This window comes from Gambusia affinis, linkage group LG06 (assembly GCF_019740435.1).
Source record: "Gambusia affinis linkage group LG06, SWU_Gaff_1.0, whole genome shotgun sequence".
Taxonomy (NCBI): Eukaryota; Metazoa; Chordata; class Actinopteri; order Cyprinodontiformes; family Poeciliidae; genus Gambusia; species Gambusia affinis.
In genome coordinates this window covers 19992737-20012975 of record NC_057873.1, presented here as the reverse complement: position 1 = coordinate 20012975, position 20239 = coordinate 19992737, and the positions used below count along the sequence as shown (strand labels likewise).

At 39.4% G+C, this 20239-nt stretch overlaps 1 protein-coding gene across 4 annotated transcripts; it reads right to left on the bottom strand.

The window, feature by feature from the left end:
• Positions 1-3079: 3079 nt before the first annotated feature.
• ube4a (ubiquitination factor E4A (UFD2 homolog, yeast)) lies at positions 3080-19529 on the bottom strand. Of its 4 annotated transcripts, none has more exons than XM_044120563.1 (20): positions 18755-19529; positions 16980-17149; positions 15073-15246; positions 13304-13416; positions 12371-12523; positions 12099-12258; positions 11792-11994; positions 11507-11698; positions 11096-11429; positions 10142-10268; positions 9678-9985; positions 9365-9497; positions 8684-8874; positions 8267-8367; positions 7523-7636; positions 7205-7379; positions 6012-6192; positions 5672-5819; positions 5382-5539; positions 3080-4110 (listed from the first exon to the last, which is right to left on the bottom strand). In XM_044120563.1, exons 2-20 carry the CDS (start codon positions 17107-17109, stop codon positions 3975-3977), a joined length of 3231 nt encoding a protein of 1076 aa, XP_043976498.1. In that variant the 5' UTR covers positions 17110-17149; positions 18755-19529; the 3' UTR covers positions 3080-3974. The 4 variants fall into 4 exon arrangements, 3 of the variants coding, with proteins under 3 accessions (XP_043976498.1, XP_043976499.1, XP_043976497.1); XM_044120564.1 differs by having other exon boundaries at positions 19470-19505; XM_044120562.1 differs by having other exon boundaries at positions 19079-19411.
• Between the last annotated feature and the right edge of the window lie 710 nt (positions 19530-20239).

Here is a 20239-nt window from a genome sequence, read left to right as displayed (position 1 = left end):
ATAAAAGGCAGGTTGTGTCAAAACTCTTAAACTTGGCAGAGCTTCAAACGGTGTGCTCCTTTTGTGCTCGGATGGTGGATTTGCCAAGGTGCCAATCGGAAATCCCCCCCAAAAAAGTTTTCTAAAGCTGGAATCCTGACTGGTAAGTTCAAAGGATGGAAAGATATTTTTCTTCTTAGTGTTTTTTTGGTTTGCGTTTAAATTAACAAACATGAGAAGTCGCTAAATTGTCCGAATAAGTCCGGCTACACTTGTTGTTATAAATTATCTAATACCACCCTTAAAATGGGAAATCATCCAATACTACAACTGTTACCTTCAGTTTTTATGGAAATGCTGTTTATGACAAAATAAATTACTGTTTGTTTTTAATGACAACATTGATAATACAATCCATTTAACTAATGTTTATTTATAAGCAGCTTATAACAACATTCAAAGCTATTTAGACCTTTTGAAATTAAGCTTTTTGTTCAAAGTTGAACTAGACGTCTGTTGATGTTAATTTAATTTCTAGAGGTGCGGCCAACATGTAGCTGAATGACTTGGTTCACTTCCTCCGCTGCCATTGCTAAAACTACAGGCAGGCTATAAGCCTGTACCAGCGCAGAAAAATTGACGTCTTCGTTCGCAACTTCTTCTGTTAGCAGTTTGGCCCAGCTGAAATTCAACTGGAGGAATCCAAGTCAATGGGAGGAAGCCCAGACTGAGCTGTCAAGATTAGAATCGAGTGGAATTGGCCAGGAAGGCAGTGGCCAGGCTGAACTACAATACTTTGTTCTTCAAAGGTCCTATAATGCTAAGGAAACACGAAATGCCAACCCAGTCATCCTGCACACTTCACCTGGCACTTGTTTGGAGAAAAGGGAGGGTCCTCCTACTGTCCTTTTACATCGGTCTCTTGTTATCCAAAATCTAATCATCCTGTCCCTCTTTCACAACTCAACAACCTGTATTTTTCTTACAGGTGAAAAAAAAAATGAAAAAAGTTATACATAAATGAAAAACAGAACAAGACTACTGTATAACACACACTTTCTCCTGAAATGTTTTTGCAATAAAGAAATGTCAGCCTTTTTCTGATCAGGCGGTATGTATGGATTTTAATTGATCAAGCAAATTAATCATTTATGCACCTTTGTGGCCGATATCAAAGCAACCTGGGCTTCCTGATCACCACCATGCCGCACCACATTGAAGGAGACATTCATGCAAAAAGAGCAATGATCAAGTATTGAATGGAGTGAATGCACTTTTTATTGCACCATACAATTCCAGATTCAAAGTAAACCCTTTATCGACTACATGGGATCATCTTCTGGAAAACTACACTTTGGGTTTTCATTAGCTGTAAGCTATAATCATCAAAATTGGCGGAAGTAAATGTTTTGAACTACATCTCTAATGAACTTTTCAGATATTTATTTTTCTGAGATGCATGTGTATCATTCTACATCACTTTCAGTGGTGGCAGCATCATTAGAAGAATGGTTTCTTGCCAGTTGCTGGTTTCGCTGTTAATCTTTTGAGATATCTAGAAATACAGGATATCTGTTGTGTTTTCATAGCTTCTGCTAATTACACCAGGTAAAGTCAGTATCGAACACGTTAAAAGGCCCAGACAGGTCTAGACAGGCCTTGTTAGATTGTCTGCAGCCACCACCTTTTCTGTTTTTATGAGGTTTTTATTTATTTTTCACTACATGCAGCCAAAACCAACTCTGCACCTTTATTGATGATTACCAATGTCAAGATTATGTTTAAGACAGAGTAACTGTTTTCCTTTTTGACCAGAATAAAACTCCTAGCTTGAGCTAAAAAAACAGGCAACATATGATAGAAAATATTGTTTACATTTATGATTGAGTTACCAAAACAGATTTTCAGATTTGTATTAAAGTTTACACTCCAAAAACCATATGAATAACAAATGTTAAAATATTTTTAAAAAGTCTAGTTGGGAAACATTCGGTGTGTCAAAGTGCTACCAGTAAATTCATCCCAAATCTTTAAACATCTTGATTTTTGAGGTGCAGGACTTTCAGAAATACAAACAGAAAGTTTGTGTTAAACATATTTGTAGAATGTTTTTGCTCTGTTTCCTTACATGTTAAGGTATTTGAAAAATAGAACCTCAATTTATTCATACACATATCAATAAGTTGACATATTCACAGAATCACTAAACGTCTCTCATAATTTACATAAGTTTATTTCTTATTCATACTGTACATCCAAAATATTTTTTTTTAAATCACATTTAAACCAAAAGTATTGCATTGTAATTTAAACAATGAGACCAACAGGATGGTAAATATTTAAAACAGAATTAGAGCATGCCAACAAAGCCACTTCTCACATTGTATCACCTCCTACTCGAGTTAAAGCTCTTTAACTCCAATACACTCAAACAAGATGAAATCTACTTTTCTTTTACAACAATCTTCTGCAAAGCCGCTAATATTCACAGAAACAAATTAGCATGTGCATGTTAAAGGTATGAAACTCATTTGCTGAGATTTACAGCAAAGCTCTGCGTTTTAGGCACCAATTCTACTGATCGACTGTTTGCTCAAATGTTAATGCACTACATTTAAACCAAAAGGAAAAGTGCTCAAAGGGTTCATCGGTTATGATCTGGTAAGTTTTGCTTTACAGGATGAAAAGGGGTAACAATAGCTCTTTTTTTTGCTTTCTAGTTCAAATAAGTGTGGTTGTAAATGGAAATAACTTGAATCTGTATCAAGTCAGAGAAACAAATCCAAGACGACAACACAGGCAAGTGGATTCTGTTACAGTGATGACACAAAATAAAATCTGGATTGCATTTTCCTGTCTGTCTGGGCCAAGACCACCTAAGGAGTCCTCTGTTACCACCGCTAGGTGTCTGACAGAGGTGATCCATAATTTCACACATGAAGCTAGTCAGCCAGATTGTCTTGAAAAGCTGGCAAACGCTCTGAAAATTTAAATTTTAGAAAAACTCTCTACTATTCTACAAAAAGCCCTTTCACCCAATAAGAAAGATTTCTTTTTAAGCAGGAAAATATTTAAAGGAAAACTTAGATTATTATTATTATTTTTGAGTGGTTGTGTGGAGTACTCTTGAGAAGAAAGTGTATAACTTGCAGTTGATGAACAGAACACAAACCCAGTATGAAGAATCTGATAAAAAAAAAAAAAAAATCCTGGCGAATTAGCTCAAAATTATGTTTTCAATTGTTCTGTAGCAAAATGTACTCTTGCGTAGGCCACATTCTGAGTTGCTCTTAGTTTGACTTTCCAATGAGAGTCCCCCACGCCACATTCAGGAAATTGAAGTCACACTGATCAATACACTTAAAAAAATTTCCTCATAATCTGTGTTAAAACACAAATACAACGTTTAAGGTTTTTAATGCCTAAATGTAGAACTTTATTGTTAATCAATTAAAATCAATGAATGTTTAGTTTTATGTCATGTTGCCAATTTTATTTACAAAGAGCCTGCCAATTGACGTTTTACCAACAGGTGCAAACGTATGGAGTCTTGATGAGTGCATGGTATTCTTCACAAGGATAAATTCAGTTTCAAATGTTAAACACCTCGTGTTTCTATGTTATTAACCCATGACTTGTCTAAAATACTTACCTTGTATTGTAAAAAGGTCAGAAAGGAGGTTCACACTGAACTGCTGCTTCTGGCTCTAAATCCCACTGCGATAACAGCACAAGCAGAAGCAGCCTCATCCCGCGAATGTTAACCCGAGTGGGCACCTTGCGAGGAGCACAACTATAGTTTATTGATTTTAAAGTGAAGTTTGCATGGACTGTTGTCACAGAGAGGGTCCATTAAGCATGAGTGGGCTTATGCAATAAGCGCCTACAGCAGAGAAGTAAGAAGAAATCCACAGAGGAAAGCATACTGTGGATTTGCCACTGAAGCAAAGGAGCAAAACAACGAAGGGAGAAGTCACTGTTGTTCCAGTGTGGGACTAGCCGCTGGGTCCCTGCTGCTGCTTGTCCTGCCTGTGCTGCTCCAACCACTGTGAGATCCGCTCTTTGAGCTCCGTGTTTGGCTTGATCTGGTCCATGGTGAGAGGACTGCGGTTGAAAGGGTCGGTTTGGTCGCTGCACAGAGGACATTGCAATAACAAGAAGTCACGATTTTAGTATTCGATTTTCCATTTCTGCATTCACAGTTGTAAGAGTTGATTAAATGTCAGAAAAATTGTTTACAGTGCAGCGAAGGGCAAATATTATACTTTATCTTAATCTAAAAAATAAATGTAAACATGAAACATAAATTACAGATCCTTTCAACATTAAGATTTGTGACTTTTTTAATAGACAAACGAAGCGTTTTTCTCCTTAACTCTCACTTCAACTTTTGGTGCTGATGATACAGTGGATTTCTCCTCAACCAAAGAGAAAAGTCTCTATTCTATATATATTTTTTGTTTGCCCTAGGATGGGAATCCTGGCTTCAAGGGAAAGTTCAACCTTCAGTAGTTACATCAAGGGAATGAATTGTCTGCGGCACAACACGGTTCATGCCATAATGAAGCCACATTGCTTGAGCAGTGAGCAGGCAAGCGGACCATTGAGGCAACCGCTTGCCTCAATGTTGTTTGTGAGCATAAAGTTTCTTTTTGTTTTTAACTTGTATTTGATCACTGTCTGAAAGAAATATCTGCCAGTCTGTGGATCAAGTTACTAAATAAATCAATAACTCCTTGTATAGCCACAGTAAGTAGCTGCAGCAGCCCTCAGTTTCATCCAAATAATTAGCAGCTTATATATCATCATTCTGACTTTGTTAGAAAACAAAATGTGTAGCAATATTGAGCCTTTTGGGGCTAAAACAACAACCACTAAATGGCTCATTTGTATAAACGAGGCTCTTCTGGTGATACAATGGGCCGATGCCGATTTGAATCAGGGTAACAATGTTGGTCAAAATTGTAGCAAAGGTTAAAACATTTCACCTCAATTCTACCAGAAATGTAGAATTTCTGTTTCTGATTTTGTCACAATCAGCACCGTAGATTAATATACAGCATGAATCAGGATATTTTCAGACTGTGTAATCCCTGAGTCAAGACACAACATTAGCAGTTAGCTTGTAGAAACTAAGCGAGCGACGCAATGGGCTGGATTGGTGCCGTGTCACAGCGTGAACGGATCAGGGCGGTACGGAGATCATGGTGGAAGAGGAACTCTTTCACTCTGCAGAAATGAACTGTGTGATCCGGTGAACAGATCATTTGAGCGAACTGATTCTAGAGATTCAATACACTCAAATGAACTGTCGTCCCATCACTAATCTACAAAAGGAAAGACTGTAAAAATGTCATTTAAACAAGTGAGTGACACAGTGTTCCCCCCCAGAAGCTACGAACCTGAGGAGATGTCTTGCTATAGTGGAACGATCTACAGTAACATTAGAAGAGGGAAGAAGAACAGGATCCGACATCAGGGTGGACATGATGGGGTCCAAGAATTCATCTGGAGCATCTGCATACGTTTCCTCTTCTTGTTGCTGCCTGTCTGCATGAGACTACAAACAAATGACCCATGAAATAAATGAATAAATAATTAATTACTGCTTTTTTCTTTTTTTTTTTCTTTTTTTACTGACCACTGAAAAATAAAAATATTTCTGTCATCCTACAGGAGAAAAAAGAAAAACCTTAATTTTATCTGCAAGGAGTCCAAACGCCACAATCATGTCGCCAGGCTTGTTGATCTTCTTTAGCACACGGAGAGTCTGGGAGAAAAGTGTCGGCGAATACGATCGTCCGTCCTTCGGGACTGTGGCACAGAAATTTTCCTCATCACTGCAAAAGACAAACGTGTCATGTTCAAATTTTACTCAGAAGTTAACGTTTCACTTCGAAATCCATCTCTCCCACATGGAGAAAACAAACATTTTAATGCTCAGCAAAGTGTCAATGAAAACAACCAAAACCATTTACGAGATTCTTCACTTTATCAGATCAATTTATGACAGACGAATCTTTGTAACATACCCCAGGTTTAGGTAGATTGTGCAGATGTCAGAAACGAGCTGCTGTGGCTTAAAGTCAAACTCACTGAAGTCCTTGACTTTAAGTGCACCCATCTTTGGACCAACCAGGTGCTGCAAAAAGTAGTTCAACATCGAGATGATCCTCTCGGCCAGAAATGGGTGCACAAAGATGCCCTTGATCTCTGAGCGAGGGATGGAAACAGAACAAAAGCACAGAAGAATAAATTATCTAGGGCACACATAATTCCAACACATCTTTTAGGTGAGTTTTAGAGGAAAATAATTGAAACAGAAAATGAACACATTAGTAAGTGTCACAATCAATTTTTAAAAATCTCAGCCTGATTTTGCATCCATGTTCTCCAAAGCTGTTATGGACCAAAAACACCATTTAGCTAATCTAACTAATCTGGGGTTTGCCCAACAACATAAGTGGCTATAGCAGCCATTACAGACTGAAATGGCTGCTATGGATTCCTGTGTAACTGTGAGATGTCCCCCAATACAAATACTCTCTTCACAGTTGGTGTTGGTATTTTATCTGGGGTCGAGATTCTGTCCAATTGGGGTTTAGGGCTGCCAGTGACCATAACATTTGTTTAAACTTAAAAACTAAAAAAGGTAATGTATTATTTTCCAACTCTAAAAAAGAAAAACGTGCCAATAACCCAGAATACTGCCAATGGCAGCAACATTTTATTTTAAAAGAAAATGTCAAAACTTTCTTTCTAAAGGACAATTAAGGTAAATGTTTAATTTAATTTGGCTTATATATTCATTATAAACATTTCAAATACCATGATATATATTTAAATAACTATTTATTTAAAAAGGAGGTAGCCAGAAGTATAAACTTAACTTGACTGTGCCCCCTTTGTTTTATGTGTCTTACTTTACACATTATTCTTTAAAAAAAAAAACTGTAATATTTGTAATACTTAAAAGTAATTCTAAAACAACATTTTCTCTTGCACTGAGACTACAGATGGAAACTAACATAACCTAAGTCTGGTGCAAAGCATCTTTTATTAAAGTTCATAGAACATTGTCCCTGCTACGTAAACTAAAAAACTAAACGTACCTAAACTATTCAAGGATCAATGAATTATAAAATGTTCTCTGTCGTTGTTTGGTGCAGGTCTCTTAACATTTTCAGGTAAAATTTTTATCATTTGAATATTTGTCCTCGCTGACCTGAGGTAAGGAAGGCCAGTGTGCCGATAGTCTCATTGGACATGATGTTGTGGAAGCGTCCCAGTTGTCCAAACATCTGCAGGCTTGACTCTTTTTCTCTCCGGACGTCAGGGGTCAGGCTTTCCCACTCCCCTCTGTCACGCTCAAGCTGCAGAATCTTAATTTTACTCAAGTACTACAGAAAAACCAAAATAAAAACTGAGTTTAGTTATTCCGACATCACAACTGATGACTGGGGTTCCCAGTATATATTAAACACGAGGGATAAATGTGTTTTCATGTGTTGTATATTGAGAATTGATTTTCCGTCAGTCCCACCTGAATAGCCTCATCCAGTAAGAAGATGGCGTCATTCATGAGCAGGTTGAGGAACCTGAGGAACAGAGGGGGGTTCATGGCCTCCAGGTTCTCGGATGCATAGTTTGCCAAATGCTGAAACAAGCATTAAAAAAAAAAAAAAAAAGCATATAATCTTACATGGAATTAGAAACATTTTAATTCATACTCCCATTTAACCAACATCTTTATTACTTTTTAGTGTGTTTAGAACATTGAAAAATTTAAGAAAGCATCACTGAACTAGAAGATGCTTTTGCATCCCTTTGCTTATTCTTGGTTAAGGTTTTTATTCCTCTGGAATTAACCTTAAAATTACAAAATAAATAATGAGTTCATTTTCAAGTTAAAAGCCGGCCAGATCATCAACTCTGCATTATCTTTGAAAGCTTCACACCAATGTCTGTTATGAACAGTTAAAGCTTATTTTCATGGTGTTATCCCAACCATGATGTTCGCCTTTCCTATTTTCTTTAATTACTGAAGTGAATGAGACCGGATTTAGCTTGCTATGTTTGGATCAGCTGGCAATATTCTGTGCAACGTCAACTACGGGGCTTAATGATGCTATACTGGGACAGCAAAACAACCAAACTGGAAATCATGCAAGGACACTTCAAAGTCAAAAAACATCCAGGTGTCAAGTTATAAAGCAATGCCGATCCTTTCACATACAAATGCAAGGCATTGAGACAGCTGAGGTTCAGACATTTTTTGTTTATTCACCTTGATGCTCTCTCTATAGCTGCCTTTGCTCCACATGTACTTCAGAATCGGATACATCGGTCTCCTGTAGTTGAATTTCTGTTCAAACTGATGAGGGTCACCTGGGTAAAAATGAAAAGAAAAGTTAACGAGCTAAAACTCTACTTGTTTCACACCAAGCAGATTCTCATCTTTCCAGTAGAACTCACAGGTAAACCCGCACAATTAATCCAATCCCACAGATTATGTGAAACATCCAGCTTTGATCCAGATCTTGTTTCCAGCTCTGACCTGTCTTTTAAGACGAGGCTAATGTGATCGTAGTCTTAAATAACTGTTTAAAATCAGTAGCAATGACGGAAATACAATATCAGAAGACGGTTCCGCTAGACAAAAGACGTGGACAAATTTAACCTTAGGAAATTAACTTTCCCCCACCTGTAAATTCAATGTCGACAAACACAGTGATGAGGGCCTCAGCCAGCTGAGGTGCATGGGCGTAGGAGCAGAAAACATTCTCCCTCTGGAAAACGTTGGGCTGAGCAGCACCAGGAGCCAGCGGCTCCATGTGAGGCATCACGGCTTCCAACACTTCTGCAAGCTTTGCTCTTAAATGGGGATTCTTCATCCTGGTTCACATTTCAAACATGGGGGATCACAGAAACAAGTTGAAAGCTAAATATAGGGCTGAAACTATCACACACAGAATCAACTTGTCCAGAATCTGTAAAAATCTCTTAATAGGCACCTTTTGCATCCAATTATTAATCAGTTAACCTATAAAACATTCAATAAATCAGCTGTAGATTGTATTGATGCCAAGTCAAGCAGAAACGCCTGAGCTTTCCACACGTTTATGTTAGAAGGATCTATTTAGCTGCAGATGCACCCTTTGCTACAGATGATCAAGTGTTCACTATAAGAATCTTGTTGCATTTTAGGCAAGGAAACTGTGGTTTTCTTATTTGAAAGGGAATTACTATTTTTAATTATTTGTATTTTTATGTAAAATAAGCTTTAGTGGTTACATGAAAAATCTGCAGAACGTGGCAATTTCTTCAAATGTGATTCACAAATTAATCGTCGGGATAATCGAACAATAAAATAGTCGTCACGTACTTCTCCACGTTTCCCATGAAGACAGTTATGAAGTTAAGGATCTGCTCCAGACTTTCCGCGGAGAACTCCAAGATCTCGTCTGCAAAGCGGCGCAGGAAGATGAAGAAGTCTCCCAGGTTTTCTGCAAAAAACTCTGAGGAAAATAAAAAATAGTCCAGGTTTACTCACGGCTGTTGTGTTCAGGGACTTTCGGCTTTACTCATTGAACGTGTTATGAGTAACTAACCACGAACAGCTGCAACCATTTTAAAATTCCTCACAGGGCTGGCCTTTCCGATATTATTCCTCAGCCAACCCTCTGACTCTGACATACCTGGTACGTAGCAGAGCATGGTGTTGTGCACGGGCGCCAGGGGAAAGCTGAGTGCTACATGTTCGGGCCCGTGGTTTCCCATGCTCAGCTGAACAAGCAGAGCAGCAGTGGAAGCTTGCAGGTTAAGGCAACAGTGCAGCATGGCGGGCTGCGTCATGGCAGCTTTGGTCGACAGATACACGATCATCAGACGCTCAAACTGCTCCAGGAGCTGCTCGGACAGCGGGCTGCCCGCGCGCTGGGCGTCCTGCCAGGTCACCTGGAGCCGATGGAGTGACTGGTTCATCTTGACCATCTGCTCGTGGAGTCTGGGCGGACACACACACACACACACGCACACACATACACACACACACACACATGCCACACAAGTACAGGATTTAATACAGAAAGAGGAAAAAAAGAAAGCGTTTTCTCTAAAATTGGGAAATTGCTGTTGTAAGATGCTGTTAAGTTTTTCGTACCGGTGAAAGCCAAGATGCAGGGTGAGCTGTGTGAAGACGAGGTTTTCAGTCAGCAGGGTGAAGGTTCGTGCAGACTCCACCTGCTGCTGAGGGGGCAAAGGGATCAAGCAGGTCTCCTTCTCAAGACCTGGAAAAGGAATATTTGCTTGGTAATTAGTATTAATGGTAACAATTGTTCCTTCAAAAGCTACAGGACTCCGCTACACCAAAACAAATTCATAAAGTGCTTTACAAAATATTCAGATCCCTAGAACTTTTTCATATTTTGTAACTTTACATCCACAAACCTTTATGTGTTTTATGAGAGAAGATTACATGTAATAAATGGACCAACAAAAACAGATATGTGACTTTTGAAATATTTTTACCCCAAATGACCTGACTGTGTGAATGCGAGTGTGTTTGGCTGTGTTCACACAGCAGGTCTTGATGATCACTTCTAACAGCTGAAGTACATATTGTTTTCTTTGCGTGGTTGTTCAAATGACTAATTAAATGAGATGTCAACTACACTTGTGTGTGTGTGAATGGTTTAAGCAGGGCCAGGAGATTGTGAAATGCTTCACTGACACAAACTTCTTACCATTAAATTCTTAATTCTTCTGGTGTCGATAAAATGCGACATGACCGTTTACGCTGCATATGCTTTGAAAACAACCGATTAAGTATTCAAATTAGTACCACATATGCAAGAGGCACAGATGTTGTGGGATGAAAAGATCAGAATTGGGCTGTTTGAACTGCCGTGAAATGTCAGGAATAGGTGACAAAAAAAGTGGATTTGGGTCACATTTGCCTGATGTGTGTTTTGGTGTAAATATGTGTTGCATCTTTTTCATCCTATGGCACAATTATGTGCTTGTTGTGCAGGTCCAATTAAATCCATTAAAGTTTGTTGTTGTGACGTGACATGAATGTGAAAAAGCTCCAGAGGCAGAGTATGAAAACCTTGACCTCTTGCGTGGACGTTGCGATTACGCCGGTCATCTTCGCTCAGCTCTTTGAGAGTGCAGTATGTCGGGTCGAAGGCTAGCAGCTTGGGTGAACGGGGCTTGCAGAACGGCTGACACAGCTTCAGCAGAACGGCCCCCAGGTTGAGGAGAAACGCATCGGAGGCGTACATTTGGAAGAAGAGCTCAGGCACCTGGTTGGCCCATATCTTAGCACGACCTGCGTTCGCCTGCAGACAGCCGCCCAGCCAGGTCAGCAGCAGGTGGCGCGTCTCACTGGACCGCTGCAGCAAACTCTTCAAGATCTGGTACAGTTTTTCATGAAGTTGACCTATAAACTGCAACAAGAAGAAGGCAAAGGTTAGTTTCCTTCTCGTAAAGATTCCAACAAAACAAACTGATTATGGCCGTATACCTGGTGAATGTTGGCTTCCTGGACCTTTGTCTCCTGGGCACTGGAGCGAGAAGGGTTCAGGAAGTAGCCATGCCCCTCTACAACCCCTGGGGTTTTCAGCAAGCAGGATATGTTCAAAATCACCCCCAGCAGGCTGTTCTGGTACTGCAGACCATTAGCTGGGTCTTTGGGCTGAATGTGCTCCATCAACACCTGCAAACACCAAACAGGAACAGACAGGATGATACTAACGGACGGCCTTGTGAAAATGTGGCTCAGATTACACGCCTGGTTTTGTCTTCTGACCTTGGCGATATCCTTATTGTGACAAAAATAGAGGAGAACATCCAGGTAGTCGTAGAGCAGAGGCTGGCAAAGGTCCAAGTCTTTGATGCGCCCCTGGAAGATATCAAAGACCGGAACCATCACCTCCTCAAAGGTTCGCACCTCTTGGTCAGAGAGTATGCCACCAATGACCTCCTCCAGAAACTGAATCACCTCCTCAGGCCCTGAAACACCAGGGAGTGTGTGGAAAGAATATTTTACTGAGCACAGATGAAGATGAAAGTAAAACTGATACAGTCAGGACTCTTAACTCCAAAGATGGACCTACGTGCTGCTCTGAAACCTTCAAGCCACAGGTCAAGAAGCTGCTCGTAGACGTTCTGGTTGACGTAAATCTCTGGGGTGAGCAGAACGGTGCGCGCGTTGGACACTGTCAGGTTCTTGCAGCGTACGGCAAATGAATGTAATTTTTCTGGGACTTTTGTCAACTGGTGCAAAGACAAAAAGGAATTCATCAAGTTACTTTGGAAGATGGGTGATGCTTATGCTCCAGTTGCTGCAAAGAGTTTGAGGATTCTTTAAAGAAAAAAAAAAGAGCACCTCCTCCTTTGCCCTCTGGTAAGAAGCAAAGAGGTAAGGGATGGCACATTTCTCTCCAGCGTCCCGGTCAGCCGACAGGTTCACGGCACTGCAGGAGGTCATGTAGATGAGATGGTTTCCTGGCTCCGGGAGCAGAAGGCGGTTAAACAGAGCCTAAAGGGGAAGTAAAAACACCTCTGAGCTCATTTCATTCATGTTTCTAAGGCAAAAGACATTGTTACAAAATGAAATGCTCTGTAAACTGAATCAAAATCATTGGAAGTAGATTGCTGCTTAAACATTTTTTACAAAATAATATATGATTTAGGGGTGCACCGATTGCAGTTTTCTGGCTCATCATCAATTACCAATCTTTAAAAATGCTAGCACTAATTTTTATGCCTGAAATGTTGCTAAACATGGCAAGAAAGTCGTCAATTAGCAACAATGGGGTGATGATTATTAACTATAAACATGCAGACATGACCTGGTGGGCCGGCCTGTCAGTCAAACCTCTATCACAGCACAGCAGAAGAGGACAGTTGTTGACTTTTGAACCTTTGCAGAGGTAAATCGGTGGATAAAATTGGCTGCACATGTAAGTAACGGCTGATTACGATTTCCCAAAATTGAGAAAATCGGAGCCGACAACTCAGCAGGCTCTAATTAGATCATATGATATTTTCTGTGGCTTTTGTCAATAATTCATGACAAACTACCAAAAGGATATATAATAATGACTAGACTAGAATGGAATAGAGTTTTTTTGTCCCTCAGTAAGGTAGTTCCTGGTCTACAACTGCAAACAGGTGACAAATAAAAGCACAATAATAGTTAAAAAGAAAAGCTGGGAATAAACCAGAAATTTCAAATGAAACAGCTGCAGTCATGCTGGAATAAAAAACATATATTTACAAATTGTGCTACCTATAATGTTTAACATGGTTGTTTAACCTGCTCTACGTTGTTCCTGTCCAGCCAATCCTGGCCGTCCAGAGCTGCAGCCATTTCTTCCAGGAAAACGCATCGAGGAGGGATCCCATTGCCTCCTCTCAGGCTGGGGTCGCCTGGAGTGAAAAAAAGAAATCCCAAAATGAAAATATTTGATATATTTTAAACTTGACATAAAGTAAAGAATAAAACAAGAAAAATACAATTTTATTCCTGAAGTAAATCAAATCTACCCCCAGCCCGATAATAAGCTACACCGACTGGCCTTTTTATTAGCTATTATGGCAGCAGATCAACTCATTCAGGCATTGAAATGTGGGATTCAAGAGGCCTTGAACATCTCTCTGGTTTACAGAGAATGAGCCAAACAGGTCTGCAGTTTTGTGGACAAAAAAAAATCCTTGTTGATATCAAATGTCAGAGAACAGCAAACTGGTTTGAGAAGATAGAAAGGTTTCACTAGCTCAAAGAACGACTGTTTACAAGAGGAGACCTGGAGGAGAAGTAGCTCCAGCAGCAGCAGAAGCCAACACCCAACGCTAGTCCTGTCTGCCTGGAACAGGAAATGACTTCAGGTGTGTTTTTGATGAGGGAATAACATCCTAACATAATATAAAGCTCAAAAAAGTCAATTTAGTCTAGTAACAAATCATGGGTCCATCCATGCTTGGGTTGTCAGAACTCCATCCGGTCCAGTATCTTTGGGTTGTGGTGAAAGGGACTCCTGATATAAAATACAAAGGGTGGGGCGTGCTGTGGTGGTGCAGGGGGTCAGCACGCCCCACGTTTGGAGGCCTTAGTCCTCGACGCGGATGTCGCGGGATCGACTCCCGACCCCGACGACCTCTGCCACATGTCTTCCCCCTCTCCTCGCCTTCTTTCCTGTCTGCCTACTGTCGCAAAAATACGGGCCACTAGTGCAGCAAAAACTCTTCGGAGAAATAAAATGGAAATTTTTTTTTTTATTAAATTAACAATAAAACACAAAGGAACCAAAAGCACAGCATCTATTTACAACACAGAGGTGAAGACTCACTCGTGCAGGAAATGTGTGTGGAGCGCAGGCAGCATTGGGAGGGGGGAGTTGGAGGTTCTATAATACATTTTCTGAACATCATGACTCATTTTTTGAACAGTCTGCGTGATGAGAGGCCCAGCCAGCTCACAGCAAAGCCATGCAGCGGTGGAGGTCTTTGTGTCGTCTGTAAGTGCGGTGACTCATTTCTGCCTGGCAAGTTTGGCTTTTAAAAGATAATGAACTGCATCCAAGAACGTCCCCAGAGCAAAACAGATCCTGCAAGTATTTATGATCAGTCTTGTCATCAGCAAAGCCTCTAGCTTTCAACTGTGCTTTTCATGTGAAAGAAATACCTCCAGGGAAAACATCTTTTACTGGTAATATTCAATTGATTTACTTTTTAACTCCATCTGCAGACTTGTCTCATCTCAGTTGGAAAATCATCGACTGAGAACAATTTACTTCAGCAACCGTTAAATTTCAGAACCAAGGAGTTCCCTGAGATACTGCTACAGTTAATACCAAATAAGACACACTACTTACTAAGAACCCCTTTGTTTTTGGATAAAACATATCTTCCAAATACTAGACGATTTTACCAACTGCTGTCACCTTAAAGCCAAATGCATTTTAAAAGCTGCCAGACAGCATTGACCCTCTGAAAACACAACATACTCATCACAATATCAGAACTCCAGGCTGCGAGTGTTTTAGCCCAGCAAATTTTATCTCAAAATAATCAGCTTGTACTCACTGTTATCAAGCGTGATTAGAAATATTCTCTGGATCATGTGGTTGACATTGAGCTGTTCACAAAGCTCCTGCCGGGACCGGAAGGAGCGACTGATTTCTGCTACGGAGTCGTTGTCGTCGACGCTGTCAGAGACGGAGGCCTCCGACTCTGAGTGGCTTCCTCCCGACTCCTCCGCTGCGACAGCAGGCAGAGCGAGGTCACGTGAAAAGATTGTACTGACTTTGGAAGCTTAAATTATTAGTAATTAACCTCTTAATCTTCAAGAGTTTATGATATGTGACTTTATACTTTAAGAGCATCACATAAACTCTGCAAAAAAGTCACACATTTCTGTTTGGCTGGTTATTATTTGTTGTGACAATGGCAATAAATTTGATACCTTTAGAAAACCTGTTTATTAAAAAAAATACATTTGTGGGGTTAAGCAGCACAGTTGATTATGTGGGTTGTGCCAATGAAAAACATGTCGAATCCTCTAAACTAATGCCAAAAAAAGCTTCTGGTGGGGGCAGTGTAATGCTGTGGAGTGGCAAAATTATTCACACCTCAGGCAGTAAAAGATACTTTCATTCAACCAAGAAGTTTGTTTCTGATAGAGAACAACACAAAATCTCCCAAAAGCTAAGAAAACTGTGCAAAATCAGTATAAATCTAGATAAAAATAAATAAATAAACTTACACTTAAACTTGCATTCAAATAAGAAATGGCATGTGACAAATTTATTATACCATTCACAATGGAAAAATCTTTATTGGCATTAACTGCTGACCAACTTTTTGGATGTTTCTGCTGGTATCTCCATCTCTTTGAGGTTGGAAGGCCTCCTTGCCATCACCCTAATACTTTGTTTCTTCCACAGATTTAAATCAGCTTCAAAACCCTAATATCAGTCAATATGACGATTGAAACATTGGCCCTATTAACCAAACACAAATTAAATGTTGTTTGGAAATGGATAAGGAAGGGTAACATAAAGCTTTCTGAATGGCCTCAAGCTCAAACCCATTGAAATTGTAGTAGAAAACCAACTGCTCTTCACAACCCTGCTAATAAAAGTTGTGACCATCTAGCAAGAACCTTATTGATATTTGAACAAAATCAGTTTCTCTGAGACTTGGTGAAGGACAATTTAAGCAAATATTGGTAAATGTGTATATATTTAGCCTGTTCCTATGTAGATAAGAGAAAATGCACAATAGACTGAAACCCGTGCGTACGACTCCTGCTTATATAATTCACTGAAATTGCACCATGTACAATACTTTCACACCGGGAAACAAAACAGCTCAAATGAATCGTTAAAAGCTTCAAATCCATTTATGCAAATTGTGTGTATGTAAAGGAAATAGGTCATTAAATAAATAAACAGTTTTAAAAATGTAATAAAACCCAAATATTCCTCCAGTCAGGTAACTGTACAGTAAAAAAAGGTAGTAAATAAATTAAACTTTTGCCAGTTGATGAAATTACATTATAAAACCTGGGACTTCATTGGATTAGTCTGGATTGTTATTACCACTTAACAACTGGCATAAACAACATATGCTGCAGGCGTTTTGCTAAAACCTGCTGTGACTTTTTTTATTTTTATGAAGAAACGGCAGAGATGAACTGAGGAACCCAGCAAGGTCAAAACAATTAACATCTCTTAAAAGTAGAGGAATACTAAACAAAACCTCTATGCACTGAAGGTCCACAGAGGTTCAGCTAAAACTGTTTCACTGAGACGACAAGGACGAAACAATGTCTTTTATCCTCCAAAATAAATACATAAAAACATGTTTATTACCTTTACCCAACTTCTATGCAGAAATAACACATCAGAAAGGCACATGGCAACAAACAGTTCTGAACTGTACATTCAGTGTGTGGATTTTGTAATAGACTGTCTTTTAACTCTACTCACATGGTGATTTACAAGGTTGCGGTTGCAGGTTTTGGCTTGATGCAAACTCCTTGGCATCAGCCAGTGAGGTGAAGAGGGCAGCGAAGGGGTTGCAGGAGATGTTGTGATTGTTGTTGCCCTGGTCAGTCATCTCACTGGGGCTCAACACTCACTCCATCTAAGATCCCAGCCTTTAGGAGCAATGCAGAAAGAGCAAATATTGATCAAATCAATCACACGAGTCAAACTCAAGGCCCGTGGGCCAAATCCAGCCTGGCATAGCTTTTTATGCGGCCCTCTAAGTTTCTAGACTAAACACTAAGTGAGCTTAAATATGTTGCCAATCAAATCAATGCAGTTTTTATCGATTTACTGCCAAATTATATCAATCAGTCCCTACAGTTTCTTGAGAATTCTTGTGGAAATTCACGTAAAATCAACAAATCCCTGCAATTCTTTGCGCTAATAATTGGGAGTTTATTGGAGATTTTTCTCAAAAATTGTCAAAAACTTTCTTACTTGTATCAAAACAGCTGTCTCAGCCTTAATTGATGTCAGATTATAGTCCATGATCTATTCAGCGAGTAATAAAAGTTACATTTACTGTCATAAATAAGCACAACTGTTGCAAACATTTTCAAATTAGTACCACAAACACTTTGATTTTTATTGCAAAAAAAAATAAATCACAAAAAGAATCACAAAATCCTGGAGGGACTGAAAAGATGTTCAATGATATTTTAGAATTCATTGATATTTTAAAGTTTGTGAACAAGTTTTATCAATACATTCTGGAACAACCGGCCCCTTAAGAGGGCCCAAAACGAAAATGAGTTTGACACCCCTAAATTAAATGAGCACATGAATAAATACTGTGGTCCAGATGTCATGTTAATGTTATCACAGCCTCTCGTGGTGAACTTCCATTCAACTCTTACAACCTCTAACAGGTCTTTTTCCAGGATTGTTCCACATTTAACTCTGTTCATCTTTCTATCGACTCTGACCTGCATCATGATGAGGCCTTTTTTTTTTTTTACCTCCGAGTGGTGTATTCAGTGTTAGTTTTCCAGTAAACATGTTTTGCATGGAGGCCAAGAAGCTACATTTTGATTGCATCAAGGTTGTAACATTGAAATCCTGTGATGTGAATCTCAGTCGCAACATTCCTTTCATTCCTCTTTCTCATCTGTGATTCCATCACTGTTAATTTTAGCATTTTGAGCAAAGTTGTGTCTGTAGTGAGACTACATATGAGATTAGCATGTAAAATGACACACTACAATTATTTTGTAAAGCCGTGTATAATTTTCCTTCCACTTCACAATGACTCACCCTCTTCTGTTGGTTGAGCACATTAAATAAAACAAAACAAAATAAAACAGTCAAGTTTGTGGTTGCAATTTAACACATTTTCAAGGTTACGAATATCTTGCAAGTAGGTGACAACCTTGACAAATGTGTTTTCATATTATGCTCAAAAGGTTTGGACTTTTCTTATTTAAAAAAGGGAAATTATCGTAAGTCAATTTGAGATGGTGACAGTGATTTACTTTATACTTCATGTTCTGAGCAATTACTATAAGAATGCTGCCGTTAGCACCGAGTTTACCGATATTAACTAATAAAGCATTTGATGGGAGCTGACAAAAACGAACACCGTCACAAAATACTGCTTAGATGAACCCGTTATTGAATACATTTGAAGGTTTTCTATGTGAAACATAAAGAGACAAGTGAATCTACCAAATATAACAGAATGAACATTCATTGCTACTATCCAACATGCTGCTCACCTGTCAACAGATTAACCGTCGTCTCACGATATTAGTCACTTTAAACAAAAACTCCTGCATTTATTTCGCTGTTTATTTCATGCTACTCTAGAGATGGAACAACAACCAGTAAGCAGCTTTAAAAGCAGAGCCAGATTTCGAGAGTTGACACTGTTTAGCTAACTGGTTAGCAGGTGGCTAGTTAGCTCTTACGTGGAGCAACAAGCTAAACTGTCATGCCGTCTCAACGGATCAACTTCAGCGTTTGTTTAAACTCTCAACACAAGGACTTAGCGTGTTTTCAGTCTAAGTAATGTGTATAAACAGTATAGAGAGCTGCCGTACCTGGCTGGTAAGCAGTTGTTTAAATATTTGGTTAGAAAAAAAAATGCTACAACGAAGCCAGGGGGGCAGTTCCTTAGTAAACAGAAACGTCATCCATGTGAGACAATGTTAAGGCGGCGGCTTATTTAGTTACTTATTTGTTTTACATAGCACACAGTTGTGCAGCAGTGTAATTTACAGAGTTCATTTGGTGATATGGGACAAAATAAAAATCGTGGCCACAACTTAATAACAATTATTATTATTATTACAATGGCTATAATGGACAAATTAGATCTAATTTCGTTGTATTTCAATCTGGGATTCAATTAAAATCACATTCTTCAGGCACTTCTGGTTAGGCATGGAGTAATTCCTAGCTAGAGATACTTAAAACGCAGGGGCTACACACAAAGGTTCCCAAAGTCAGTCCTTGAGGGCCAGCATCCTGAATGTTTAAGTTCTCTCCATGGTAGAACCAACAACCTTTTCAGCATGTCAATGTTCTTCTTAGGCCTTCTAATGAGCCATCATTTGATCCAGGTGCGTTAAACCAGGGAAAGAACTAAAACATGCAGGATGCCGGCCCTCAAGGACCGACTTTGGGCACCCCTGGGCTACGCAAACCATACATTGACCTTAGGACAGTGTGTCTCAATTCCGGTCCTCAGGCCCCCCTGCCCTGCATGTTTTTGGTGTTTCCCTGCTGCCACACACCTGGATTGAATCTATGAGTGATTAACAGGCTTCTGCAGTACTTGATGCCTGCAGAACAGGTAATCAAATCAAATCAATCAAATCAAAACTTTATTTGTATAGCACATTTCAGCAGCAAGGCATTTCAAAGTGCTTTACATCAAATCAAACACAAAAATACAATGCAACATAGAATCAACAATAAAAACACAACATAGTCAGATTCCGTCAATAAATTTGCAATTGATTACGTTTTGAATACAACTCTAAACAAGTGGGTTTTTAGTTGAGATTTAAAGGAAGTCAGTGTTTCAGCTGTTTTACAGTTTTCTGGAAGTTTGTTCCAGATTTTTGGTGCATAGATGCTAAATGCCGCTTCTCCTCGTTTGGTTCTGGTTCTGGGGATGCAGAGCAGACCAGAACCAGAAGACCCGAGAGGTCTGGAAGGTTGATACAACAGCAGCAGATCTTTAATGTATTGTGGTG